General features: G+C 47.4%; 10 protein-coding genes across 10 annotated transcripts; 5 read left to right on the top strand and 5 right to left on the bottom strand.

Annotated features, from left to right (window-relative positions):
• Window positions 1–266: 266 nt before the first annotated feature.
• N7495_004809 (oxidative DNA demethylase) lies at window positions 267–2,232 on the top strand (the record flags this gene model as incomplete). The annotated part of the gene is made up of 2 exons (XM_057207460.1): window positions 267–430; window positions 489–2,232. The coding sequence occupies 2 exons, from the start codon at window positions 267–269 to the stop codon at window positions 2,230–2,232; spliced, it is 1,908 nt and encodes a 635-aa protein (XP_057065140.1).
• Window positions 2,233–2,634: 402 nt separating this feature from the next.
• Window positions 2,635–2,817, top strand: N7495_004808 (uncharacterized protein; the record flags this gene model as incomplete). The annotated part of the gene is made up of 1 exon (XM_057207459.1): window positions 2,635–2,817. One exon carries the CDS (start codon window positions 2,635–2,637, stop codon window positions 2,815–2,817), a length of 183 nt encoding a protein of 60 aa, XP_057065139.1.
• A 1,925-nt stretch (window positions 2,818–4,742) lies between these two features.
• Window positions 4,743–5,183, bottom strand: N7495_004807 (uncharacterized protein; the record flags this gene model as incomplete). The annotated part of the gene is made up of 1 exon (XM_057207458.1): window positions 4,743–5,183. One exon carries the CDS (start codon window positions 5,181–5,183, stop codon window positions 4,743–4,745), a length of 441 nt encoding a protein of 146 aa, XP_057065138.1.
• Window positions 5,184–7,662: 2,479 nt separating this feature from the next.
• On the top strand, window positions 7,663–9,231 carry N7495_004806 (uncharacterized protein; the record flags this gene model as incomplete). The annotated part of the gene is made up of 2 exons (XM_057207457.1): window positions 7,663–8,647; window positions 8,702–9,231. 2 exons carry the CDS (start codon window positions 7,663–7,665, stop codon window positions 9,229–9,231), a joined length of 1,515 nt encoding a protein of 504 aa, XP_057065137.1.
• A 945-nt stretch (window positions 9,232–10,176) lies between these two features.
• N7495_004805 (uncharacterized protein) lies at window positions 10,177–15,759 on the top strand (the record flags this gene model as incomplete). Its single annotated transcript, XM_057207456.1, has 1 exon — window positions 10,177–15,759. One exon carries the CDS (start codon window positions 10,177–10,179, stop codon window positions 15,757–15,759), a length of 5,583 nt encoding a protein of 1,860 aa, XP_057065136.1.
• A 910-nt stretch (window positions 15,760–16,669) lies between these two features.
• Window positions 16,670–19,849, top strand: N7495_004804 (NRPS-like enzyme; the record flags this gene model as incomplete). The annotated part of the gene is made up of 1 exon (XM_057207455.1): window positions 16,670–19,849. The coding sequence occupies one exon, from the start codon at window positions 16,670–16,672 to the stop codon at window positions 19,847–19,849; it is 3,180 nt and encodes a 1,059-aa protein (XP_057065135.1).
• Window positions 19,850–20,167: 318 nt separating this feature from the next.
• N7495_004803 (uncharacterized protein) lies at window positions 20,168–20,626 on the bottom strand (the record flags this gene model as incomplete). Its single annotated transcript, XM_057207454.1, has 1 exon — window positions 20,168–20,626. The coding sequence occupies one exon, from the start codon at window positions 20,624–20,626 to the stop codon at window positions 20,168–20,170; it is 459 nt and encodes a 152-aa protein (XP_057065134.1).
• Window positions 20,627–23,316: 2,690 nt separating this feature from the next.
• Window positions 23,317–23,992, bottom strand: N7495_004802 (uncharacterized protein; the record flags this gene model as incomplete). Its single annotated transcript, XM_057207453.1, has 3 exons — window positions 23,317–23,554; window positions 23,617–23,818; window positions 23,866–23,992. The coding sequence occupies 3 exons, from the start codon at window positions 23,990–23,992 to the stop codon at window positions 23,317–23,319; spliced, it is 567 nt and encodes a 188-aa protein (XP_057065133.1).
• Window positions 23,993–24,093: 101 nt separating this feature from the next.
• Window positions 24,094–24,345, bottom strand: N7495_004801 (uncharacterized protein; the record flags this gene model as incomplete). The annotated part of the gene is made up of 1 exon (XM_057207452.1): window positions 24,094–24,345. The coding sequence occupies one exon, from the start codon at window positions 24,343–24,345 to the stop codon at window positions 24,094–24,096; it is 252 nt and encodes an 83-aa protein (XP_057065132.1).
• A 645-nt stretch (window positions 24,346–24,990) lies between these two features.
• Window positions 24,991–25,856, bottom strand: N7495_004800 (SDR family NAD(P)-dependent oxidoreductase; the record flags this gene model as incomplete). Its single annotated transcript, XM_057207451.1, has 2 exons — window positions 24,991–25,637; window positions 25,691–25,856. 2 exons carry the CDS (start codon window positions 25,854–25,856, stop codon window positions 24,991–24,993), a joined length of 813 nt encoding a protein of 270 aa, XP_057065131.1.
• Window positions 25,857–26,986: the final 1,130 nt, after the last annotated feature.

The following is a 26,986-nucleotide window of genomic DNA, read 5'->3' as shown; positions in this document are numbered from 1 at the left end:
ACCCAAATACCATACCCCATTAGGTGTAACGCATGGATTCACATCCACTCCATTTTGCTTTAAAGTACTCCCTTCAACTATGTCGACAGACTCTCTGAGATTCCTAGTGCGGTAATGAGAATGGCACTTCAAAGAGAACATATCGTTCCATATGCCAAGTATAGCAGCGCGGTGACCCGTCTGGGCGGTGAACGAGATAAAAATCTATATGATCAGACCACTTGCGACAATCGTTCCACCTTCCATACTTCCTACACACCCCTAAAATGAAGCGCAAGACAGAAGCAAGAGGCTCTCTGGATGCCAATGGCCCTCGAAACTCCAAGAAGCGGGCTCTGTCCAGCGAAGAAGCCGCTGCGCGCTTTCGCGACGGTTTGTTCGACCCCGCGGAGCAGCAGAAGTATACAGACTACCACAAGAACTCCGGGCCGTATGTGTAACACCTCTGAATACCCAATGGCCAAATACTAATCAATACTGGCCTACAGCTACAAGCATGCTGTAATTCGTCCCCTAATTGAAGACTCCTTGCTCCGATCTGTTCGTCAAGAGATTCAAGACCAAGTCGAATTCACCGAGAAGGAAACCGATATCTACAAGATCTTCCAATCGGGTGATCTGGCCAACCTGGATGGCTTGGATGACTCCTCGCTCTCCAAACTGCCGTCTCTGTTGAAGCTCCGCGATGCCATATACTCGGCCCGCTTCCGCGAGTACTTGTCCCAGGTGGCTGGCTCTGGGAAGCTGAGTGGACTGAAGACTGATATGGCTATTAACGTTTATACCGAAGGATGTCATCTTTTGTGCCATGATGATGTCATTGGCAGCCGACGTATCAGTTACATTCTCTACCTCACCGACCCCGACACCCCATGGCAAGCTGAGTGGGGTGGTGCCTTGCGCCTGTTCCCAACCAAGACCGAGAAGGATGCCGAAGGTGAAGATGTCATGATCCCCAGTCCAGACTTCACTCTCTCTATCCCCCCTGCCTTCAACCAACTGAGCTTCTTTGTCGTCCAACCTGGCCAGAGTTTCCACGATGTCGAAGAAGTATTTCACCACCGTGAGGGCGACGACAAGTCCAAGAAGCGAGTACGAATGGCCATCAGTGGATGGTTCCACATTCCCCAAAAGGGTGAAGATGGATATATTGAGGGATTGGAGGAGAAGCTGGCCGAGCGCAGCAGTCTCGCCCAGCTGCAGGGCCGCGGCGACATCTACGACCTGCCCCAGCCTCAGCCAGTCATGTGGGAAGAACCAGAGGTAGAGACTGACAGCAAGGGCAAGGGCAAGGTAGACGAGCATGTGGAAGACGACGAATTCACCGAGTCCGACCTCGAGTTCCTCGTGCAGTACCTGGCACCGTCATACCTGACACCAGATATTGCCGAGGAGATGTCAGACGTCTTCCAGAACGAGTCGTCGCTCAGCCTGGAACACTTCCTCAATGAGAAGTTTGCCTCGCGCGTGAGTGCTTACATCGAAGACCAGGAGCGACAGCAACTGCCCACCACTGCGGAGGAGATCGAGACTCTGACAGAGTGGACAGTGGCTCGACCGCCCCACAAACACCGCTATCTGTATCAAGAACATACGGCGAACGACGCAGCAACCCCTATCAAGGAGCTATTGAACGTACTCTTCCCGTCCCAGGCTTTCCGAAAGTGGCTGGCCCAGATCACCGGCGTAGACCACCTGACGAGCCATAACTTCCTTGCGCGACGCTTCCGTCGCGGTTGCGACTACACCCTTGCTAGCGGGTACGAGGGCGAGGAACCCCGCCTGGAATTCACTCTCGGCATCACCCCTACAACGGGATGGGAGAAAGAGCAAGACGAGGATGAGGACGATGACGAAGACGAGAGTGAGAATGGAGAGAGTGACGCTAAGCCCAAGCCCAAGGAGAAGAACCAGGCTAAGGCTAATGGAGACGCTGCCGAGTTCCCCTCAGTGGGCGGCTACGAGATCTACATGGCCGGTGACGATGAAGAAGAAGACAAGGGCAAGGCCGATCCAGCCATATACCGATCAGCCGGTGCAGATGATGACGACGGAATCCTCTTCAGCACACAGGCTGGATGGAACAAGCTAAGCATTGTGCTCCGAGACAGCGGAACGCTGAAATTCGTCAAGTACGTTAGTGCGGCGGCCAAGGGTGATCGGTGGGACATCACTGGCGACATTGGCGTTGAGTTTGACGACGATGATGAGCTCGAAGAAATGGATGAGTAGATGTCCGGTGAATACAGTCGTTTTACCCTGTTCCAAGGTTCTAATGGACTGGAAAAGTTTGTACATATTTCAAGGTTCTCTAGGTAAGATCTACTTTTCGCTAGGATCTACTTCAATTGAATCCTATTCCTATACCCAACTGCGCATCTCAAGTGCTTCTTAAAGACGCTTTTCGCGACAAATCCTGAATGGGCTGGTACAGTGATTGTACGTAAAAATCAAATTGGCAGGAAGCGCTTACTGCAATCCATCTAGAACATTTGGGATCCTCATAGATCAATTGTCGTATATCACGAAGAATGGCTACTTTCCATCATAATTCGGATCTACATTTGTAATCTACAGGTTGGGCTGATCATGGCCAATTCGAACGACACTTATTGCAAGGTTGCAATCTGCAAAATGCACAAGATAGGGCTTGTCGGTGAGGGGCGTGATAAGGGGTACTGGGCACCGAATTCGGGCAAAGAACGTTGGAATGGCCCCATAATATTCCTGGTGGATTTCCACATGGTAAAGGAAGAACTGGTCCAGATAATGTCTAGAAATCGTATCGGGCGTCCCACCGAGCGAGGACCTAATTAGTTTAGATTGAGCTATGAGGCCTGGCAGTTAGTTGCAAAGCTCGGACTTACAAGTGGAACCCAACAGTGAATCTCGGACATGATTGGAAGCGTGGCAAATTACTGAGGGATTTGCAGCCAACTAGCACGGTACATTTCCGTGGTACGTACACGGAATCAATGATCCTATTATACAGGCGTTGAAATTGGAACGATGGGACATACAGAACAGTCAGAACTGTAACGAGATTAGTACGGAGTAGCACCTAGTTTGTACTCTCGGATATTATAGTTGTTTCAGCGGCAGTCCCCACCACTATTAGCGCGCTACTTATATAGATTCCTGAAGAATGCAATTTTAAATCTATCCCAAGACTGCCATGGATACGAAGTTTCAACTACCGCCGACCCCTGTCAGATGTCGAGTTGAAGCGCCGCGGCCCCTAGTTTTAGCGCTTTATCACAGCTTTACCACAACTCTAGGCATTAATTAACATATTTGGTATTATTTTTGAGAAGGCTCGACAATGTGCCTTTAGGCTTGGACATTAAATCACGCGATACTGACCCACTTCTACTCAGACAACAAGGCTATCCTGTATGGAGGCTTCCAGCCACTTTTTAATATTCTCAACATTTTCATGCTGGACTTCGAGCCACGTCGTAGACCCTCTTGTATCAGCTTAACTACTAATGATTCTACATCAGCTTTTCTTCAGTCCGGGACCCATTTAGTAAGAAATGTCCATGAGAATAAGGTGCGTGTTGCGAGAAAGGCATTCGCTGAGTGCCTCTCGCTCTCACACTGTTCACCTTCACTGTTCATAGTGCTCTAAGGTTGGATATTAGCAAATATAATGACTTGCGCCAGATGATAGTTCCGGAATCCTTCGGATTGCAAAAGCACCAAAAGATACCCCGTTCTGACATTACCATTCCTATGATCGATGGATCAGTCTGTGGCATCAATGGGGGGTAACGGTGAAGCGGCGCGACTTCGCAATTTTCAGCAAAAGAGTCTGTCAGGGAAAAAAAGGCGAAAGTCGTCTTTTGTTGAGATGACTTCTTTACCCCCATATCTGCTAGCCCCGATGAGGAAATGTTTAGAAGGATCAATGAATGATTCAGCAGATTCTGCCCATGTCACTGCTTCAAGGTCGATATTAAGAAGGGAAGTTGTCTATATTTAGAAGATTCGGGGGTAAAAGACTAGATACAAGGGCACCTAGCTGTTCTGATATGGCCCATATAACAGGGATGGATGGCCTGGGTTTTGGAAAAGGCCGATTGAATCTCGTCTGAAGTAGGTTGAGCCATTCGCTGACCAGATTGCAAGGGATCCCTCCTTCCCAGAAACTTCCAAATAGCTATGAGCCTAGTATGCCCGAATTGGCCGAACGGGCCATAAATTTAGTAATATCATTAGCTGTGGGTATTTGATCCACATACGTCTTTTCTGTTTGCCGGTGACCATCACCTCCGCTAATACTGATAGGTCAAAGAAAGGCTATAGGAGGACCGAATCGACTGTGAATTGGCAATTTCATGGTGGCAGCCAACGTGAAAATCAATAGCATCATATTCTCGCGCAAGGTTGAGAAGCTGCTGTTATGCTTCTGCCGAAGACAGCGGTCGACGCATAAATATTGAATCTGGCAACTCCGTATAATGTAACAATTTAAAAGGACTAGTCGCTAGATGGCGTTGCCAGGACGGAAAGTACACCCCGGGTAAGGGTGCCCTGCCATTATGCCCGGCTGCGAAGATCGCATCCCACCATCTCACCTCAGCAAGTTGGCTAGAGCCGATCTTTAGATGAAAGGATCCATGAATTGGAGTTGAGTCGTGTATGGAGCATGACGCAATACAGTCAGTATAATCAATCTAATCCTCTTTTGTTATTCGCCGAAGCTGTATCATTCGTGCAGAAAAAAACATATGACCATTCTAGCAACAAAGCCGCAAGATAATTACCGACCGGTTTTGACAAGCATTCAAGCTCCAGCCACCCTGACATGAACTGGTTCGGAAGGCTGCAAGTGTTAGGACAAGGCTCTCCACTACAAACTTGACGCGACCTTGTCTTCTTGATCGGAGGTAATTCGCAATCAATAGAGTATCATTTTTAGTGGAGTGATCCAGGTTGAATGACCCTCGATACGAAGTACACAGTGAGGTTTTCACAACTTGCTCAGTAACCCGAGAGGATTTCAGAATGTAAGGTATCTGATATGGGATTGGTTGTATTACCACAGCTAGATGGTAGGTGCGAAGGGCGGGGCGAGACTCATGGGAGTAGCGCTTGCCACTTAGACCGGGAGTGAATACAGAGTATATAAGATGAAACAGATTGAGGGGGGTGTGGTGGGCCATCCACAGTAGGCTCATGATGAGACTGAACGCTTTTTAGGACTTGGGTATTACCGTGGTCCGTGGTGTTTTGCCTTGAACGCCGTGAAGACTGATGCATTGGTACTTATCTCTAGAGCCAGGCTAAACTATTTGGGAGTAGGATAGATCATCTAGCTACATGGCCTTTTTATGCGAAGACCAAGGTGGATGTATTCCGAGATTTTTGCTAAATTCGGAGCATGATTTTTGACAAATTGAGGTCATCCTAATTCCTAAGTACCATGGTACGTGGACGTTACATACCAATTATTGATTGATGCCCTTACTAGTTATCGAGACAGTGTATTTGTGTCGCGAGACAAGGCCAGTAGAAACTTACATGGAAGCGGAAGCTTGTTCCCCGGACATCCCAAACATATCTCTACAGTCGCATGGAACTAAATAGAAGTACGACAAATACTCCGTATTCATACATATCAAAATGCGAGAGAAGCGAGGGGGGAAAGGACACGGTGACTAATAGAAGTTTAAGCAACAGAAATTTGCAGAAATTTGGAATTGCCACAAGGGGTTTAAATGGAATGATCTACCAAGATCGACCTCCAGCTTTAGGGACTCGGCGAGGGCCGTGATCGACGTGAAAAGTAGTTTGTTTCCGAGTGAAGTCATAAGTCATCAGTCAATAAGTCAGAAGAATGAGGCTTGTTGAAGCCGCGTGTTTACTATTGGGGGTGGCCGCAAGGGCCTCCACCAATGGTAACGCTAACTAGTCTCTGCATATGGTGGGGAGTTTTTTTTTGGCATCCCTTGAGGCTTAAGAATACGAGCGAACAGTGACATTATAAATTCTTTGATACTCTCAAGCTGGAATGGGAAAGATGCTACGGTATCAAAAGGAGACGAAAAGTACGTGGCGAGCATTCTGCAAGGTTACGGTACCACATGGCAGACACCTCTGGTATGAACAAAGTACGGCGTACGGGTACTTTATTTCCACGCTAGTAAAGGTGAAGAATAGCATGGCATTTGTACATGTAAATAGTACCTAAATATAATAGATAATAACAAAAACAAAACCATTCAGGCTCTCATAAGATGTGGCGAATTGCGGGCCGCTCCAGGTTCCAGCCCAACTGCAAGACCCTGTACGGAGTACGGATACGATGATCGGATACATCTACTCCACAACTAAGTGGCTTGAATAGCCGGTGAGTTTTGACTGCTTATGGAGTAGCCTTGAACAGGTCGGAGAAGCTTTTAACACTACGCCAAGACAGTAAGCGGTGGTACAGGTCTAAAAATGTCGACCAAGGTTCTTAACTAGGCGGACCCGAATTGAAGACAAATTAGCCGCGCCGTTGGAAAAGAGATGTTAAAAGAAACTGGAGTGACATTCGGGAAGTTGCAGGTATTCAGCACGCGGACCAGTTAGTGTGACTTTGAATAGCTGCGGAGTATGCGGAGTACCTAGATTATGATACCTAGGTAAGTATGACAAGGAAAGATGGAGAAGTTAAGATGGAGAAGTTAAGAGAGAAAACGAGAGCGATGCCATGTGTAGGATGTGGATGCACCATGGTTGGACAATACGTGTATTGAACGCCATGTGTCCAACGTTTTAGCGTGTCGCCTGCAGCCGCTCCTCCCCGGATTACTCTGTGGTATTTAGGTATTCAAGGCAAGGGAGTTCTCTGGCCACCCCCTGAAGTCGATCATTTGCCACGTGAAGGTACTAGATATTTAATATTATATCCATAATTCCATATATAAATTACCGGTTGGAAATCACGTGCTACTCCTTGCAGAGATAATGGAATGGTCATTACTATGGATACTCAGTAATTATACTATTTAGGTATTTCGGATCCACTTCCCGGGCCTTTCTGATTCATCCTAAGCTGTGGAGGTTCTCAATTCTAAATGTTAGACTAATTTAATGTGATCGGGTGACTACTCCACATGGTTTTGTTTACAATGTCAGGATTGAATGTCCTCTCTTGTACGGGTATTCACATAGGGGACTCGAGTAAGATATGACATGAGATGATACATACATGAGATAGAGCAGATAGTAGTGTACTGTATACCCATACAGATATAGTTCTGGGGCCAAAAGCCCCACCTTTGTGCCACGTTCCTCCCCTGACATTACAATACCAATACAGCCTAAAACTCAATTTTCCTTTTTTTTTTTTTGTTTCTGGTCTCGGACTCGATGGCTAAATCTCGTTCTCTGATCGGTGCAATACATTTTAGCGTGAGATCGTCTTTCCCCTCCCATCACCTCACTCTCTCCTCTAAATCGGCTCCTCCGTTCTTTGGCAGGATTCAAAGTCTGGCCCCCATCACCCTATATACTACGCTATACAATATCTCTATATCTTCTTTTCTTTTTGCCAATTGATCTCCGATTATGCACGTGTAAAACCCTCTGCCCCCAAAAACACGTTACACCTTTTTTTTTTTTTCTCCATCTGGACAACAATTCATCAACTTCCGATAAGTCTGCTTCATCATGGACTCTGTCTCTCATAGGCCATGGGAGTCTGTCTCGGGTCCGCAGACGCCTGCCTCGGCACAGACACTTCCGTCTATCTCGACCTTGACAGCCAATATGAATGGTGTACATCCCGCTGAAAAATCACCGGGAAATGCCTCCTTGAATACGATTGAGCGAGACTCAGGAAACTGGTCCATGCCACAGAGTACAAGTAGGCGCTCGATGAATATGAAGAAGGTCCAGCGTGCTGACCTGCCAGGATCATCTACCTACTCAACCGCCACAAATGGAACCGGCTCCAACTATCCCTCTCTCACATTTCTCACCACAACCTCACAACCTTCACCAAATCGCGGTTATGCTGCTCCTGCGCCAGACCGATCGCCGTACTCGCATGATCAGATTATGACCCCTTCCTCCACCAACCAACACCCTTCTCCCAACTACAATACCTCCATGCCAAATTCCGCCCTCCCTACCATCAACCAGAATTATGACGCACAGTCCCACAGGGGCAGTATGGTGACTGACATCCCCGAGTCAAGGCGAAGTAGCATTGATAGTCGTGTGAATCAAGGCATCAGCTCTCTAGCCATAAATCAAGCATCACCATATCACAGTACAAACGCGTCACAGTCCTCGATCGTGTCCAACCTGCAGCGCGAAAGGGGAATTTCGAACGATATGAATTCTTATCGAGGGCCACGCTATTCCACCGGGAGTCAACAACCGCTGTCCCCGCTGGGACCTCGGCCGGGCGATCAGCATCGCAACTTTGCAGCAGGGAGGACAGCGCCTGCCATCTCGTCTAACCCACGGTCTGAGATTTACAACGCCGAAGCTCCCACGGCGGGTATGGCATATGCCTTTCCTGATCCGGACATGGCACGGTCAAGCTCGATGTCTTCTACAGAACATCCACCTTTCTCGCGAAAAGGCAGCACGGCAGAATCCCTGAGTAGTATGTACTCAGAGTCTATTATGCCACGAGGACAAAGTGGTCAGTTTTTTTTTTTTCATACAAGCTATAAGGCGACTTACTCATGATTAATAGAACTGCCTCAAAACGTACACCACCATTCCTTGCAACATAAACAAGTGCGCGATCTAATTGGAGAATCGGACCCATCACTTGGCAACACCCCATACAGCCGAACGCCAGAATTACGCGTTACACACAAGTTGGCAGAGCGAAAGCGACGAAGTGAGATGAAGGACTGTTTTGAATCCCTGCGCATGCGTCTCCCTTCAAGTCAGAACAACAAATCCAGTAAATGGGAAACCCTGACTCGTGCCATCGACTATATCACCAGCCTAGAGAAATCACTAGGTCAAGTGCGCCGAGAGGCATCCCTCCTACGCACAGAAAACGACGAGCTCCGAGCTCAATTAAACCAGGGACCATCCCGACCCACCTCTATCTTCGAGCATCACTCAATGTCCGCAACCCCCACCAATGGACAGAATCAATTCTCCGGCTTTAGCAGCGGGCCTGTATCTCAAGATCAGCCTCGTACCTTGCCACCTCTCATGAACGGATCAGTGGCGATGCAGGGCATACAATATACCAACGAGCAACGTTAGAAAAGAAAAAAAAGTTCGAAGTTATGACCAGTCATGTTGCGGCTCTCTCTCTTTCCATATTGTGACTTTATATATCCCCTTGTTTTAGATACTTGTCTTGGACGTGGTTGCTACTCATCATACCCGCAATGGCTCTGATGTCCTTTGCTTTTTTATTATTTTCTTTTCGGCGAAGCATTTGGAATGTTTGGGACTGGGAATTGGGTGAACATGGGTGTTTTCTGCTATGTATCAAATATCACCAAAAGCGGAATTGATTACCACCATATCTATGAAGAACTAAAAAAAGCACAGATCTACGTTTTTGAGGACGAGTTAAATCAGGTGTAATTAAGCGCCATACTTCCGGCGCGTATCCGTAGCTATCACATCCTATTACTCTCAATCTAATTTCAAACATAACGGCAAAGTCTGTCGGTTTCATCCAATAACATCCCAGCCTCAAATAAGGGTTCCGCATCAACTTGTCTGGGATTGATACACTGAATACTTGATGCATCTAATTGGATCTCAACTTACAAAATGGTCTGAAACTAACAAAGCTTTTCTCAATTTAAATAAGACGGGATGAAGAAAACGGCTCTTCTTATGTGATCGTGTGCTTTTGCTCTCTTCAATTTCCCCGTTTCCGCTCATCATCTTCGTCTTCTTTTCTTATATATTCATTTATTCATTGTTACGTTCTATTGTTGTCCGATCTTGATTCGTCTATACTTCCATTTTCAATTCCACTTCCACTTTTGCTCGTTTACTCTGCGTTTCAGCCGTCATTGTTTGTATTATTGGAATTCACTCTTTGTTCTATCAAATACTTCACTCTACAATACTCTCTCTCCTACTTTTTTCTGATCATATGGTGTCAAAACTATGTGGATTATCATCAACTTGAAGATTATTGAATGATTAGGGCTCACTCAACGACGCAACAATATCTTGAACCTCAGCATGGCCTCGAGGGCAAATCTACAGGTCCCAGTCAGACCGATCTTCCCACTTTCATCCCCCATGGGCGAAGAGATCTCGAGTCCATACTCATCAGCAGGGGAGGACCTGGAGCGGGAGAGACCGTTTGACTATCTCTCCAGGGCCTTGAACCGAGGCAGCCACAATAAAGACGTCTCGAGAATTAGTGTTGCCGGCATCAAAAAGATCAAGAAAGAAAGAAATTCCCGACCACTCGGGCTCAACCTCATCACCGACATGCCACTTCCCACATCACGGAAGGTGGAGAACGACAACGCAGCTCCCTTTGTCGACTTGAACGATCTAATGATGCTATCCAAAGCCCGTGAGAAGGAACGCGTAAAACGAAAGTCTACACAACAATCACCAAATTTCAAATCAAGAAGACATGCAATTCAGAAACCGCCCGATGAGATGATCGAGTCTCAGAATGACCTATATGCAAACCTAGCACTACCAGGCAAACTATTCAGTGATCGGTATGATTCAGGGCTTTCGTCATCCGATCGCCAGGTCATGATCGGCCTGACAGTTCCGGTCGAGGAACAGAAACAGCAATCAACACTAGGTACACCCCGCACACCTTCCATCATCGTCACACCCGCTCACGACGATGGATTCTGGCCATCCAGCCCGGAAGATACGCGGCATCAAGAAGGATCAAGTGTCTACTCCCAAGCCACGCCGCGAATTTGGAAAAAAGACTCTAACACTCCACCGATTCCGAGAATCCCAGAGCAGCACAGCACAAAACTAACCGACGCCAAGCTCATCGACTCCCGCGCCAGTCTCAGGAGCAGGAAACTCAGCTCCCTGTCTGACGGGCCTAGCTATGAGATCTCGCGTGGAGATGTGCGCCGCGCAATCATGGGTGACAATGGTCAAAGCCCACTGAACGACCGGCTGAGCGTCATGACGGGTGAAAATAGACCCGCTTCACAGGGTTGGTGGAACGAACTACTCTCACCTTATCTGAAGACGTCACCTGCTACGCCTCAATCTGGATGGGGCGGTTCGACACTTGGACCTTCAGACGATGTATCCCAGGATTCATGGGAGAGGGATGAGGTATCAGTTTTTTCACCAGATTCGCCTCTCGATGAGAAAGCTCGTTCGCTCATCTTGCACAACGAGCCCTCAACGCCATCAGATGAGGTGGTAGAGGACTATAAGACTAGTCCCCACGAGTCCACGGCACCCGACAAGTCCACAGCACTCAACAGACGAAAGCGAGCCGGTGTCATATCACCGATATCCCAAACAGACATTATAACGGGGCTGGATTCAACGCTGGGAGAAACTGAAGAACACGATTTCGACCATGAGATCATTTCCATGTCCAACTCGCCTCGAGCTGTCTACATTGGTAATACAATGGCGGCTGTGTCAGCAGATGTAATGCATGAACCCGATGTCGAAGCCAAGGAGGAGACTGTAGAACGATCAGCTTCTCGTACATCTAGCACCCATAATGCCAAAGTGCAGGCCTTGTCTAATACTCCCCCTTCAGGCGCTGCTGTGGACAAGGGCAAACTATTTGTCGAGTCACCTGCAGACCGATCACCGCATCTCAAAACAGAGAGAGTCATCGAAAAGGTCTACGCCGAACCAATCCAAAACAACTACGTGACCTACGTACCACCACAGCCAGCCCCAGCTCCACTGATAGTGGAGAAAGCAGTCCCGCCCCTCGTGCCCGTCTACTCACCCGGATACCAACCTGCCGTCGTGAGAGAGGTCCATTCTCCTCCAGCCGCCTACACGCGACATGGTCGGTACGAGAACAAAATTATGGAAAACGAGGATTATTACGAGATACATGCAGACAGATATATAAGATTACACCACCCACGCCGATCATCGATAGAGATACGCGAAAAAGTCCTCCACGGCGACTCGTACGATCTCCCAACTCAAGGACGCGGTCTCGCCCGCTCAGCAAGTACTGATAAAATCGGGCGCGAGCGAATGCTGCGAGAAGATTACTACGACCAACCGCACAATCAACGACGCATGTTCGCTCAGCGCCGAAGTATAGAGTCAATGGAGATTCCAGAACGAGACTACTACATGCTTCCCGAGCATGAACGCAAACTTGAACGTGAACGCGAGCTCAAATTCGTCGGAGGCAGAGACAGAGTCAGAGGGTTGAATGAGGACTATTACAACTTGAGTGCTGAAGAGCGACTGGAGCGCGAAGAAGCATTCGATTCCGAACGGATCGAGCGTATCCACGCACGACCCGATGACCATCGCTACTCTGAGGAGGAGTTTGTGTCACGGCCCGTTCCTGCAATGAAGAAGGTCATGTCGTGGAAAGACAAGATCCTGGGCCGTACGCTGCGCTCAGAGCCTCGCGTCATCCGGCACGACCACGTCATAGCTGATGAAAGTCCTCGAGGAGTCGAACTCGGACTTGAAGAGCGGCGGATCATCAAAGACGGTCGGATATATGCTGGAAGTCCTCGACTAGACGACCAAAATATCATCGAGAAAGATCGCTACTACAATCGTAGTTCGTTCGACGAGCGCCGGATCATTGAAAAAGACAGTTATCTAGCCGGTAGTCCTTTGGACGAACGAGTTCGTGTCATCAAAGAAGATCAGTACTACAACCGGGGTCCTCGAATCGGCCTTGGACTCGACATGCGTGAGCGGCATCTCCGTGACATCCATGACGAAGAGGATTACCGACTCGCTGCAATCAACGAAGATCGATGGATCGATCGCAAGTATGCGAAGTCCGACAATCAATTCCTCCATAAGGCAATCAAGGATGATGAGCAGAATAGTTTGATTGAGATCGGCGAAGAGCGACGACTTGGCCAAGAATTTGCGAAAGCTGATGAGCGCTATCTTCGCAGGGATCTGGAAGGCAATATCACATATCACAAGGGCGAGCTTGCTGAGGGGAAATGGATAGGTCGAAAGTGTGCAAAGGCTGATGAGCAGTATCTTCGGAAAGAGGAGAAAGACGATATCAGATATCGCAACGTCGAGCTCGCTGAGGAGAAGTGGCTTGCTCGTGAGCATGCCAAGGCTGACGATAAATACCTTCGGAGAGAGGAGAAAGACGAAATCTTGTATCGCAAGGATGAACTTGCCGAAGAAAAATGGCTTGGCCGTGAGTACTTGCAAGCTGACGAACTTTATCTCAAAGATGGTGAGAAGTTTCGCATCGCCGAAGCTAAAGAGGACAAGCGACTGGCCCACGACGAGGCCGAAATAGATGAGAAGGCCCTCGGGGACGATATTAAAGAAAATGAGAAGCTTCGCATTCTTCAGATGAAAGACCTCCAGCGCATTCACCAACAAGCAAGCAAAAATGACGAGAAATCCCGAAAGAAGGCACTCAAGGAAGAAGAGAAACTTCGTCTTCTCCAACTCAAGGAAAGAGAGCGCATTCGTCTCAAGGAACTCAAAGAGGAGAAGCGCGCTCGCCGAAAGATGATCAAAGAAGAAGAGACCCTTCGTCTCCTCCAAATGAAAGAGAACGAACGACTCGGTTTCCAGCAGGCTCGGTATGATGTTTCCCGCGGTAGTCCTCGCGACAAATACGACGAGAAGTTCCGCCTGATTCAGATGAAGGAGCATGAGCATCTGCGTCTGCAGAACATCAAGCACGCAAAGAAAGCTCACTACGAGCATTTCAAAGACGAGGAGCATTACCGTCTGGTCCGCGGCGAAGAGCACCAGCAAATTGGTACCAGAGAAGAACATATCCGGATGGAAAATAGCCCACACATTGATGAACGCAAATATGAGGCTGATCATCACTACCGCATGAAAAAGGGAGCCGAACATGTTGGTGAATACGCGCTGAAGCGCGGTGCTGAGCACCTCGTCAAGGAGGGGGTCAAGGAGGGTGCTCGTGATTATATGCACAGCAATGAATCCAGCAGGAGTACTCCAAATGGTAGATATATCCCCGGTAGTATTCTGAGATCCGGATCAAAGGGGCTACATCGATCGGAATCTCGTCTTCGCTCAGGAGAAGGCCTCCTTCGATCAGGGTCAGATAGCTTCCATGGGGATGGCATGCCACAAGAACACATGATGGAGAAGGGCGGTAGAAGGATTGGGGAGAAGGTGTTCAAGGAAGGTGGTAAACACCTTTTCGTAAAAAGTGGTAAAAACCTTATCAACGACTTTGTTTCGCCGGTTCCTCCTAGAGCCGGTAGCCCGTTTGGAGCTGCTGCTAGCGGTCATATACAGCAACGTGAATTCGGCAGCAGCAAAGGGAAAGGCTTGAAGGGTCAGGTTCTGTCGAATGAGAGTCCCGGGAGCTACGGCAGTGGATATCTCGCAAGCAAAGAGCATGACTGGCGAGATCGATCTCGCGGCATGAACATGAACAATGGACCATCACCGGGTGGCAGCCAACGCAAAGGGTATTTCCTCATCCTCACTTTCTTTTTTGCGATTCTTATTTCCGCCATTACAGCGGCTATCCTGCTATCAAAACAGCGTGGCAAGATCTCTGTTCAATCTCAATGGCTAAATCTGACTGGATATCCACCCATTGTCACAGGCATCTCAACAATAGCCGGCGCTGAAACGCACAGCTCCGATTCGTCTTGCAGTGGCCCCTCGTCCCTCTGGAGCTGTGCTCTTCCAAAGGACGATCAAGCCTCGAACGAACCGTACAGCGCCGACGAGCCCACTTTCCAAGTCGAGATCCTGTTTCGCAACGGCACAACATCCACAAACTCCACGCAGGTCCAGGACCGAAGCGACTGGGCCTCGGACCCATCCCCTCCAAGCAATGCTGACCAAAAGTTCCTTGGAAATACCACGGATGGAAACAGCCTGCCCTACAACGGCGAACAAACTCCTTTCTACATCTCCGTTCTATCACCGGCTCATCTCTCATCTATCAGCACTCTCAGCCGTCGCAGTACATCCACAAACCTGTCATCCATCATTCCTTCCCCAGACGAAGACACCGACGGTTCAGCCGCCGCAGCACTCCTCTACCCGCTCCCGACACTACAACCGCTCAACCTGTACAACAGAGGCAAGTCAAATGAGCACTACGGCTTCTACACATACTATGATAAATCAGTATTCCTTCAATCAACGGCTTCGTTGGACGGCAGCACACTAGACACAAACACAAACGATACAAACGGTGGATCCAGCAAAGCCACAGCAAACGTCCGCTGTACCTGGTCTCAGACCCGATTCCTAGTGCAGATGTGGACCAAGCCGGGTAAAATTGGCTTCACGCTCCTTTCCTCAAACAGCAGCACCACAAACACAACCTCATCATCATCTGCGTCAAACTATACCCGTCCCGGCTCATTCCCCTATCCGGTAACAATAACGATCGACCGCCATGGCGGAAATGAAGACAAGAAATTCATCTACTGCTACGAAGTAGAGTCAGATGGGCACTACAATACCTCCAACGCCAAACTCCTACCTGAGAACCGCGGTATAGGTGGCACATTAATCAATCCCGTCTCCACTTCTACAAATGAGTCGACGGCGATGTGGGGTGGTGTTGATGGCGGGACTGGGGGGTGTGGGTGTGAGTGGGTGAATTGGATTTCTACTTCATAGAATATTATAGAGGGGCTCAAAGTTATAGCATGGCGGGCGATTCTTCTGTGAATTTAAGAAAAGCACATTTTACCACTCATTTAATTGATAGACTTTGCTTTTTTTCAACATCTGAAATCTCTTCTTCAACCTCGAATCACTGACTCAAGAATTGATGAAAAAGAAGAATCCATAAATTGAATGAATGATGTGCCAAAGAATCCGCCCCTAAAGCCGTTGAGCAGCTGGTCCATGCATAGTGCAATGCAGAGGTCGAGTTGTGGTTAAGCCGCTTTCATGAGCGCAGCCACCCAAACAAGGTAAGCATGAAGAAGGAAGAAATGGAGAGCAAGGGGCGAAGAAGAAGTTGTCTGTATAGGCAAAGGGCGCTGGAGTGTTAGGTGACTTGATGAGTTGGTTAGTCAGCCCCTACTTAGTGGGAGTTCTATGAGATTTGGCTTCACATCTACGGCTTGACTAATGGCTAACTATTTCAAAATACTGGGTTTTGAGTCATTATATTTGCCTTTTGCATTTTTCTAAGAGACAACTTACTTAATTGGTGGGAAATCCCAACAGACAGGATCTCTTATGCTCACCAATATTTCATATTCATGGATTTGTGGATGATGGAGCTTGAGTTGGATATGGAGGAATTGCTTTAGCGCTGGTATTGTTGTTTATATCAAGAAATCTGAGCTTAATAACGCAGCTGAATAAAGCATCCTCGCTACCTGGCCCTTAAAACCCAGGGACCAGCCATTAGTAAGGATAAAGATTGAAAGATCGCTCTTAGATCCGTGTAGTGCATTCAATTATTCGTTCCATGGTTCTTGAGTGACTCTCAACCTACATAATTCCATCTTCAACATCTCGTCTCCATATCACTTCGATTCAATCTCTGCTTCATTCTCATCGCACTGCCCTCGCTATGTCTAGATTTCATCCTGAAAATGAGCTCCTCCCTAAGATCATTGACCATTATGCTCATGAAAAGCCAGACAAGATATATGCTGAATACCCAAAGTCCCTCACAAGCTATGATAATGGATTCGAGGCAATTACCTACCGTGATTTCGCCAATGTCATTAACGGTATCGCCCAGTGGCTGACAGAGACATTTGGTCCTGGGAATGACGATACACTAGCCTACGTCGGTCCTAACGATCTACGATATCCCGCTCTTGTAATCGGCGCAATCAAAGCCAACTACTGCATGTTTTTTCCATCACCTCGCAACAGCGTCGCTGCCAATGAATCTCTTTTTAAGAACATCAGATGCACCAGAATACTCACACCCACTGTACGATCACCACTTGTCGCTACAACAATCGATAGCTTGGGCTTAACGGCCCATGATGTGCCGGGAGTGGATGAACTGCTTGCTGGAAACTACGCACATTTCCCATATACAAAAACATACCCGGAATCAGCAAACGACAGATTTGTCGTACTCCATACCTCTGGATCAACAGGACTTCCCAAACCAGTCACCTGGTGCAATGAAGTGGTTAATCGTCACATCCGCATGACGACGCTGAAACCACCAAAAGGCTTCGAATCTATTGATAGATGGACGGATGGGAAACGACAGCTCAGCGCCATGCCACCTTTCCATGCCGCTGGTATTGCAATTCTCCTATTCATCAGTATCCCCGCCGACATGACAGTCATCACAACCACTTCAGGCGGACTGCCAACAGCTGCAGATTTGGTGAAGGTGTTGAAAGCCACACACGTCGACAACGCGCTTCTACCCCCATCCCTCATAACGGAACTAGCCTATAGCTCCGACCTCTTAGATTATGCTAGCAAGCATCTGGATTTCATAGCCTACGGCGGCGGTGATCTACCCCAGACAATTGGAGATATAGTAGCCACTAAGGTAAAATTGGTCAACCGACTCGGGGCTACTGAGATAGGAATGTTGAGCTCCATCCAATCGCTCTCCAATAATGATCCACTCAAAGATTGGAGATACATAAACTTCCATCCAGAATTAGGAGTCGACATGCGCCGCGTGACAGAAGAAGAGTATGAACTTGTTATGGTGCGTTCGCCAGAGCGCGAACGGCATCAGCTCCCATTCAATATCTTCCCAGAGCTTAAAGAGTATTCTACACACGACCTCTGGGTTCGTCATCCAGATAAAAACAAAGCTGATTTATGGCGGTGGAGTGCGCGTACCGACGATGTGATTGTGTTCCTGAATGGTGAAAAGACGAATCCGATCTCCATGGAGCAGCATATTGTTATAGCGAATCAAGAGGTCAATATGGCACTGGTTGCTGGAACTCGTCGCTCCCAAGCATCACTTCTAGTATGTTATAGCGATGGAAAACTCAGCTCTAGCGAACGGGCTGTTGCTATTGAGAAAATCTGGCCGAGTATTGAGGAGGCGAACATGGTCTGTCCAGCACATGCTCGTATCGCCAAAACACACATTCTGTTCGTGACGTCTGACAAACCAATGGTGCGCTTGGGGAAGGGTACCGTATCGCGTGCAGGAACCATTAGGCTGTACGCGAAGGAGCTGGATCAGCTTTATTCAGACGCAGACCAAGTAATTCCACACCAAGAGATTCCCGGCCCCGGGCGAGTGGACAATCCTGAGCAAGTGTTTGAATTTATTGGAAAGTCTCTGGCAGCCATTACGGGCTGGGGAATAGATCAGATCAGCAGTGCTGAAAACCTCTTCCATCTTGGTCTAGATTCCTTGCACGTTCTCACTGCGGCTCGATCTCTCGCACACGGCCTTGACTTGCCGTCATTTGCACCGAGTATAATTTATCTTCACCCTTCGCTTGATGACCTCACGCAAGCGGCTTTACAGCTCGTAAAAGCCGAGTATGCTTCGAAGGAAGCTGCCACTGAGGCACAGCTTCGTGATAGAGAAGATTTCTTGCAAAGGTTCCTCAGCCAAATTGAAGGACCGAAGGCACAACCATGCCTCCACTCTCAATCTCACACCGTAATTCTGACTGGATCGACTGGGAGCCTGGGCACATATCTCCTAGATACACTGCTGAAGAACCCACGCGTATCCCATATCCACTGCCTCAATCGCAGAGCAAATGGGTCTGAGGTTCAGAGCGAAAGGAAAGAGTTCTACAACTTGACCTCGCCACTAGATCCCAACCGCGTCACATTTTGGCACACAGACCTTTCCCAAAACGGCTTTGGCCTCGATCTCAATGCGCTACAACATCTACAAGACACAACGACAGTCATAATCCACAACGGCTGGAACGTCAACTTCAACCTCTCACTACCATCCTTCAAGCCCGATCTTTCAGGCGTAACAAACCTGATAAACTTTGCAGGCGCAGCCTCCAGGCCACCCCGAATTTACTTCATTTCGTCCATAGGTTCCGTCGTAGGACATATCACCGACAATGGACTCATTCCCGAAAAATTATTGACAACAACAAGCCCCGGAGTGAACGGATACAGCGACAGCAAATACATAGCCGAACACCTGCTCGGCTATGCGTCAGACAGAAGATCACTCCGCACATCTTTCGCAAGAGTGGGACAAATTGCCGGCGCAGTCCGCACTCCCGGTCTTTGGAATAAGTGTGAATGGTTCCCTAGCCTTGTGCTGAGCTCTATGCAGATCGGAGCTTTGCCGTACAGTGTCGGTCCGACGTTAGGACGAATTGACTGGGTTCCAATTGACTTCCTAGCTGAGATCTTAGTCGAGCTCGCACTTAGTAACTCTTCTTCGGATTTAAACTCAGTGGACGTCTCCCACCCGTTAAATCTGCATCCGTCCACATGGAGTGAGATCCGCCCTATAGCTTCCAGAATCCTCTCTGAACTCACAGGACGACAGCTAGAAGCCATTCCCCTTGGTGAATGGGTACAGCGAGTCCGTCAGGATGTCGAGATGGCTGGCAGTCAGAGCGAGTTACAGGAACTCTTGGAGAAGAACCCAGCGGCAAAAATACTTGAATTCTTTGAAGCTGAGGCGTCCAATGCCGAACTAGAATTGGAAATGCGGTTTGATACTGAAGAGACGAGCAAAGTAAGTGGGAAGCTGCGTGATTTGAATCCTATTCACGCGGAATGTATCAGCAAGTGGATTCTAGAGTGGATAGAATCGAAGTGAGATCCCAGCATGAGAAGTATATTCTCAATGCTTGGTTGAAAGCGTCTACGAGACAAGAATGAATAAGAAGAAATAATATTAGCCGATTAAATTCCAAACTGTAGAATAAAACAAGATCTATGAAAAACCGAACGCCAACCCTTCACTCTGATGTAGGTCATCGCTATCCGCACTCCGTTCAACTCGCATATATTCTCCAAGAAGCTCTAGAGAAAGAAAGAGAAAGAAAGAGCCAAAGCGAAAGACATCTCAAAACCCCGCAAAGTCGCAAACTCACAAACCCGCAAAGTCGCGAAAAAGTACGAGTCAGCGACTCGATTATGCGAGGAACATGGCAGCACCGTAGGCAACGCTGCCAATGACGGCTCCGACAACGGGAGCGGAGACTTTGGAGCCGGGGTTGGAGGGGACGTAGCCAGATCCCTCGGAGCCGGAGCCAGAGCCGGAGGAACCAGAGCCAGAGCCGGAGCCGGAGCCGGAGCCGGAGCCAGAGCCAGATCCAGAGCCGCCAGAGCCGCTGCCACCACCGTGGCCAGGGGAGCCGGAGGTGGGGATCACGATGTGGGTGGTAGTAGGAGAAACAATGGGGTAAGTCTCATTGCCGTGGGTACCAGTAGTGAGGGGAGGACCGGTGACAATGGGGTGGGTGCCAGTCTTGACAGCGGTAGAAGGGGGAGCGACGCTCTTGTGAACAGGAGGCTCAGAGTGCTTGGGGACACCAGCCTGAGCACCGGCAACGACAGCCATGATGGCGACAGTGGAAGCAGTGAAACGCATTTTGATAGATGGTTGAAATGGAGAAGGTTGAAATAAGATTTCTTAACGAAGGACGAAGCGAGCTGAGAAGTTGTCAGAAAAAGGCTGTTCTGATGCTGTGAAGAGATGTTTTTACCTGTAGAAGTGATAGATGCAGATGAATGAGCTGATGAGATGAAAAACAGATCTTGGTGCGCCGAGGAAGCCATCTTTATAGATGATGGACCTTCTCAATCCGGCCAGTTTAAGAATAGCATTGTAGTTAAGTCCGTGTGGGTTACTACCATAGAACAAGCTCAACCCACTAGAAGAAAGATAAAAAAAGATCTTCCTGCCAAGTCCTCTATTCTTACCTATTTTGCCTTAGCCAAGGTCTTGGGTGGCTCTCTGTAGTGGAGATTTCAAGATGACAGGTTTCTGCATCCGGGGTTGAAACTGAGATGGATCTCCAATCACCGAGTGCAATAGCACCAATAGCATCACGAAAGCAAGCTAAGGGTGGAGACGTTGGCCACTGAGAACGATGTAAGGTCACGTGATTGATTATCCCGAATAGGAAAGTGACAGTATCGCAAGCGGAAGCCCTTCGGTTCGCGTCACTGCACCAATAGGACATTCTTGATATAAAATAAAAATATTTGCAAGCCTTAACATGTGGAAATAGGAAGAATGCCATTGACAGGCTATTTGGGACGCCGGATTCTACATCTGTTTGCGCCACCATCGGCGTCCCGCGTCCATCGCGATTTGAAGCATTCAAGCCATGAATTTAGGAATGTGAAATGTGTCAGTGGCATTGATGTGAAATACGAAGATAATATTCAAGATTCAAATCTGATTTAGAATGAAGATTAAGGATGTGATGAAAAATGAGAAACAATCTACAACATTGAATGGAGTCTGGGTCGGACTCGGCCGAATATTTTGCAAGGTCCTACTGTATACAGTCCATCTTAGATCTGTTTCGTCAAGATCTTGACTAAATTATGTGAATTTGGTCGCGGATAACAGGCGAATCGACAATGAGATTCAGCCCATGTGATTTAGTTGTATTCCTTCCAAGCCTACCCATTCAGCGCCTTCTCTTTAGTGAAATTGGCTAAAAGTGAGTATTCCGCCGATAGACCATGAGTTCCCTCCCTAGGAATCCTGGCATGTAGTATGTATACCCATTCATATTCGTAAACCGGTATCAGGTCTGTTTTCTCCTCAGGTCGCACACCTACAGCCTACCTTGTCGATGAAGACTCGTAACTGTTATCGTATGTTAACATTCAGTACTACGAGCAACGATGCTATTGAAAGCGATCATTCTCAGCATTCATAGGTTGTATTCTAGTTGCAATTTTAGTATCAACTCAATCTCAACCTTGCATTGAATTCCATATCCGAAGAATGCATCTTGAAGATTCGATGAATGTATATTGCCTCATCCGGGGATCAGCCCTTCTTCTACCATTGCCGGACATAAAGGCTTTGCGCCAAGCATTTTGACAGCTGCAACCTTATATACTGAGGAATGTGAAGCTGATGTGTTCTTGTCGATCGCTGGAGAGATGCGGTGTCACGGCAGTGAGTCCTGGCCTTTTCCATTGGCAACCTCATAACATAGTCTCAAACATCAATGCTGTAGTCATATTTTTATCGTCACAGTATGATTGGTGGAACAATCCCATTGACCATGGTAGACTGGGTTAATTGATAAGAAAGGTCCAATTTCAACTAGCCCTATCGTGGAAAAATCATCCTTACAGTTTCTAATCTCACTCCATTCAAGTAAAACAATTTTGCATATAACAGGGGTAGTTTCTCTTCTAGCTCAAAACACTCATTCGATCCTTAGTAAATTCCAGGATCTAGCACATGTATATAAACCATCTATATATTAAAGCAACTTACGATCTATTCAGGGAGAAAAACTTTCAAAGACTGTGGGAAAATCTCCTTTTGATCTACATTTGAGAGAAAAGGTGGGTATATCCGACTTCTGTAGATTGCATATTGCTGACGTCCATTATTTAGGTCGCTAGCCCTAGTCATCATAGTAGATGCCAGGGGTAAAACCCCTTTTATAAGGAACGGAATTGAACTCTATTCAGTCTAGTCTAATCGAAGACGATGGCTCTGCTATAGATACTATGTCTATGAGCACCTATGATTTTTTTTCAAAATTCCAATACTAAAAATATTCCTGCCTCAAAAGAAATGGAAATGAATCCATCTTTGACGTCCCTCCTCCTACCAATCTCTGCCTCTAAGATAGATATTCTTTGGAAATAGACATATTCAAATGCAAAAAGGTGTGATTTGTTATCTTATTTAATACAAAAAGTGATATCAAACAGCAATTTGAGAGAGGCTCTACTAATCAAGATCCTTTTAGTAACCTCAATGTTACGCTGAGAGGTGAGTGGGTTTCTAAGCAGCCCGATCCCGAAGGACCCCGAAGGAAACATGGGACGATAAATAGTAGTTGTTCGACCCCATTAAGGGTTCGACTTTTTTTTAGCTCCCCGACAAACTTATTATGATATATCATATTACCCACAAAAAATGAAATACAGTGTTTCGATTAGCCGATAAGACGAAAAGTTCGTCAGTTTATATAGACAGCAGGATCAAGATTCTGGAATGAAAAGGTGAGTTGGAAAGCGCTGGAAAACTGGTTATATTTGCGAAGAATGGAATGGTAGAGTGTTTTATATCGTTGCTTACCTTTTCTCGTCGGATGGGATATCCTTTCCGAACACCTCCACGATATTATCAGTAGTATTAAGCTCCGACAAGCCCCCTAAGTTCGGAATCTCGGTGAAGGCGTCATAAACGTCGGGTTTCTCTACATCCTTTGTGTACCACATGGCATCAGAAAGAAGGAATTCACCAACTGAATAGTCCAAGAATACTCCCATCGTGGCTGCACTGTCGAAATTTCCTGGCTTCATAAAGTCGCTGAAGACTTTAGCGTGAGCCCATAATGTGGCATTGTATAGTTATAACTGAGAAGGCTGTACCACATTTGTTCTTGAGGAATCATAGCTACATCAAAGCGTGTGATAATGCCAAAATTGTTTGAGCCGCCTTTCAAGGTAAGCCAAAGGTCGTGGCGAGAGCCTTCGTCAGCATAGATGACTTCGCCACTTCCGAAAACCACTTCGTAACCGAAGACGTTGTCGCAGCTGAAACCGCACTCGCACGCGTGAAAGGTAATTCCACCTGGTTAAATTTTAGCTAATTATCTAGAACAGTCTTTAATCGAGTACTGACCTCCGGTGGCGAAACCTCCAACTCCGATCCCATAACAGCCAAGTTATACAGCACAAGCTGCGCGTAACCGTGGTCCCATACAGCGCCACCTCTAATTTTAGCAATTGTCTTATCCTCACTCATACTTGATTCATGAGGCGCATATCGATGGTTTTACCAGAATCAATGTTTGCCGCTCCAGTCCAAAGAGTGTGTCCACCACCTCTGATGGCAAAATTGGTCTTTTATTCTTCTAAAGTCACCAACTTGATAAACCGGGATACTTCAGAAGTATTGGTAGGCCTGAAGATACGACTGGAACTCAAGGAGCGCTCCTGGCTGCTATAGTAGGATGAGAGGGACGAATTGTAGGTTGTTGTGCCAGAGTATGATATACGCCCTGGAATCTTAGACTCGATGATCTTGCATGAATCGTGCATAGCGAAAGCAGCGGCGAGCCCCGCTGCTACGAGGAGACGCAAAAGTGACCAATTCATGGTTGCGCTTGAGCAGAAGTTTTGAAGGGAATCATTAATGAGCGTTCGTTTAATTGGTCGCCGGTTAAGTGATATCAGAGAATTGGTATTTGATGAGACTGAATCCACTGATAGAGGAAAGAAGAGACGTGTTGGGTAGTTTATTATAAAATACCTTGGCGTTCTAAATATAAAATCCTCTTTAGATATTCGCCGTGGAAGGAAAGAATACCCTCACCTAGGGTGGATAAGTCTGAGACCTAGTTTCAAGAAAATATCTAGCAAGCTTCAAAGTAACCCCATCTTAGTGTCAAATCAATGGCGACTATTCTTTATTCGTCATATTCTCATTATTATTTAGAATCTACCTTTGGCTGAGCAACATAGTTATCGAAGTCCTTTCATTGGCGTCCACATGCTGGCACTCCACTGTGTGAACGGCTTATATACTTGTCTTATCAACGCGCGTGTGTATGGTACCTTCATCCACTTCTCGTATAGGGCAGCTATTGTCTACTGAGTGCCTGGCAAAGGCTGACCACCCATATAGCGTGGAAATCCTTGGTATCCAAGCCAAAGCTCACCAGTTCCTGGAGGGCCACCGACAATCTCATTCTTACGGCCTTTGAGCTCATCAACGTCCCAATTGGCGAAGACTATTTTTTTTTAAGAAACTCTGCTTCGGGAGAGACAACCCAGACAAGGAAATCCGCGGGGAGAGAGACTGCAAAAAAAAAAAGAATTCTCGTTAGTGATTTGGATGAAAAACAGATTAGCCACAGAGGACAAGATATGTTTATACTGACTGTCATCGTGGGCAAATGGCAATTTTATCGACTCTGACAGCTTAGCAGACATAGCCGTGTCAATGAATCCAGGATGCACATTGTGAAGGCGGATTTGTGGGTTCTCGGCGGCAAAGGACTGTAAGAGCTTGACGGCGGCCATCTTACTGCTCACATATGCGCCCATGCCAGTGAACGGGGGAAACAAGATGCCGGCTGTGGTCATATTGATAAAAGTGATTGGCTTGTCCTCGTTGGGGCTGACTTCCTTGTTTGCCAGGATAATAGCCTGTGCTGTCACCAATGTAGCGATAACGGTAGTCTTATAGCCGTCCAGGAAAGTAGCCGGATCAGCTTCCAGAAGCGGAACAACGGGGGCCAGGATGCCAGCACAGTGCACGAGGATATCAATGCCGCCAAACTCGGTAGCCACCTTGTTCATGGCATTGCGTACGCTCGAAGCATCGCACAGCTCAGCCTCGTAGGTTTGTATCAAAACCTCTGCATTGCTGGCGCGGACAATCGTGGCTGTTTCCGCCAAAGCATCGGCGCGTCGACCGAAAGGATGAGGGCTCGGGGACCCGGCGCAGCAAAGGATGAGGCTGTGGCTCGGCCGATGCCGCCAGATGCGCCAGTGATCAGCACAACCTTGTTTGTAGTCGACAGGCTGGGCTGAGTTGGATTGATACTAGCATATGAGGCAGAGTGAGTGACCTTGGTGTACGAGGGCGGCGGTGGTGGTGCCATTGTTTCAAACCGATAGCTCTCTTTGACTCTATGTGTTTTGGTTGCAGCGTGTGTAGTGCGAGAGAGTAGGCACGTAAGTAGTCAAAAGAATAAGTTTCTCGGATAGGCAGCAACAGTAAATAAGCAATTTGAAGCAAGAAGAGCGAAATAGAGGTTAAATTGAAGGGTACAGCGGTTTATATGTGGCGGAGGAAGGATTAAATAGGCAGGCGTGTCACGGCAAAGGGGAAGGGGGATGTCGCAGGCGATATCTATGCATCCTGGTCACTAAAACCATTCCGTTCACTGACATTAGGGCTCCAAAGTGGAGCCGATCAATGCTCATCCCGTTTCCCGCATTAGTCTTTCCCTTTACTGAAGGTACGGACTCCGAGAATGCGTGATCCCGAATCCACCCAAACCGATCCACACATCTAGATAGCATTTGTCGATCCCTCGGAAACTTTGACATGGGCTCTCCACTCGGCCTTGGAGATTTTCATACTTAGTTATAGGCCAATCGGACATACGCAAATTCGCAGTTGTGGATACCCAGTGCTACCACATCAGGACAAAGAAGAGGATTACTCATCTCAAATATGAGCTGTGATCAATAACAAAGAACAAAAAAAGTCTAGACTCTGTAGTCGAATAATTATTGTTGGAATATGGAACAAAGCAGTCATGTGATCAAATCGACACTTCATAATAGCCAGCAAACTAAGAATGAAACTCAGACTTTACAACCACTTCAAGAGAACACAAAGATATTATAGGGGCGTAAAGCGTTACCTGTAATAGGTGTTAGAAGTGGGCGTTAGCCTCTCATCAACCTTGTTGAATCCACGAAGTGTACCGACAGTTATGGTTGAGTATTTTACTTTATTCAACATTATTCTCTGATCCTTCCATTTCTCAAAGAGAGGATGGATAACTGCAATAACTACACAATGAACGAAGATTCCACTATCACTCCTGAATATTCTTAGAGCACAGGCTCAGAAGTTGGCGCGGCAATTGCAAGATCTAACCATCTTCTTCTAGTTGAATAGGAAGGAGGTTGGAAAGTATGGTTCACCTGAAAAGAAGATTGCTTTAAAGGATAGACAGTTGGGTGTGAGTATAGGGGACAGAGGGAGATAGGGAAGATG

Source organism: Penicillium taxi (assembly GCF_028828555.1).
Source record: "Penicillium taxi strain IBT 34144 chromosome Unknown utg000003l_segment0_segment0, whole genome shotgun sequence".
NCBI lineage: Eukaryota > Fungi > Ascomycota > Eurotiomycetes > Eurotiales > Aspergillaceae > Penicillium > Penicillium taxi.
The sequence above is the reverse complement of the archived record's forward strand: the minus strand, read 5'-3'. Positions and strand labels throughout refer to the sequence as shown.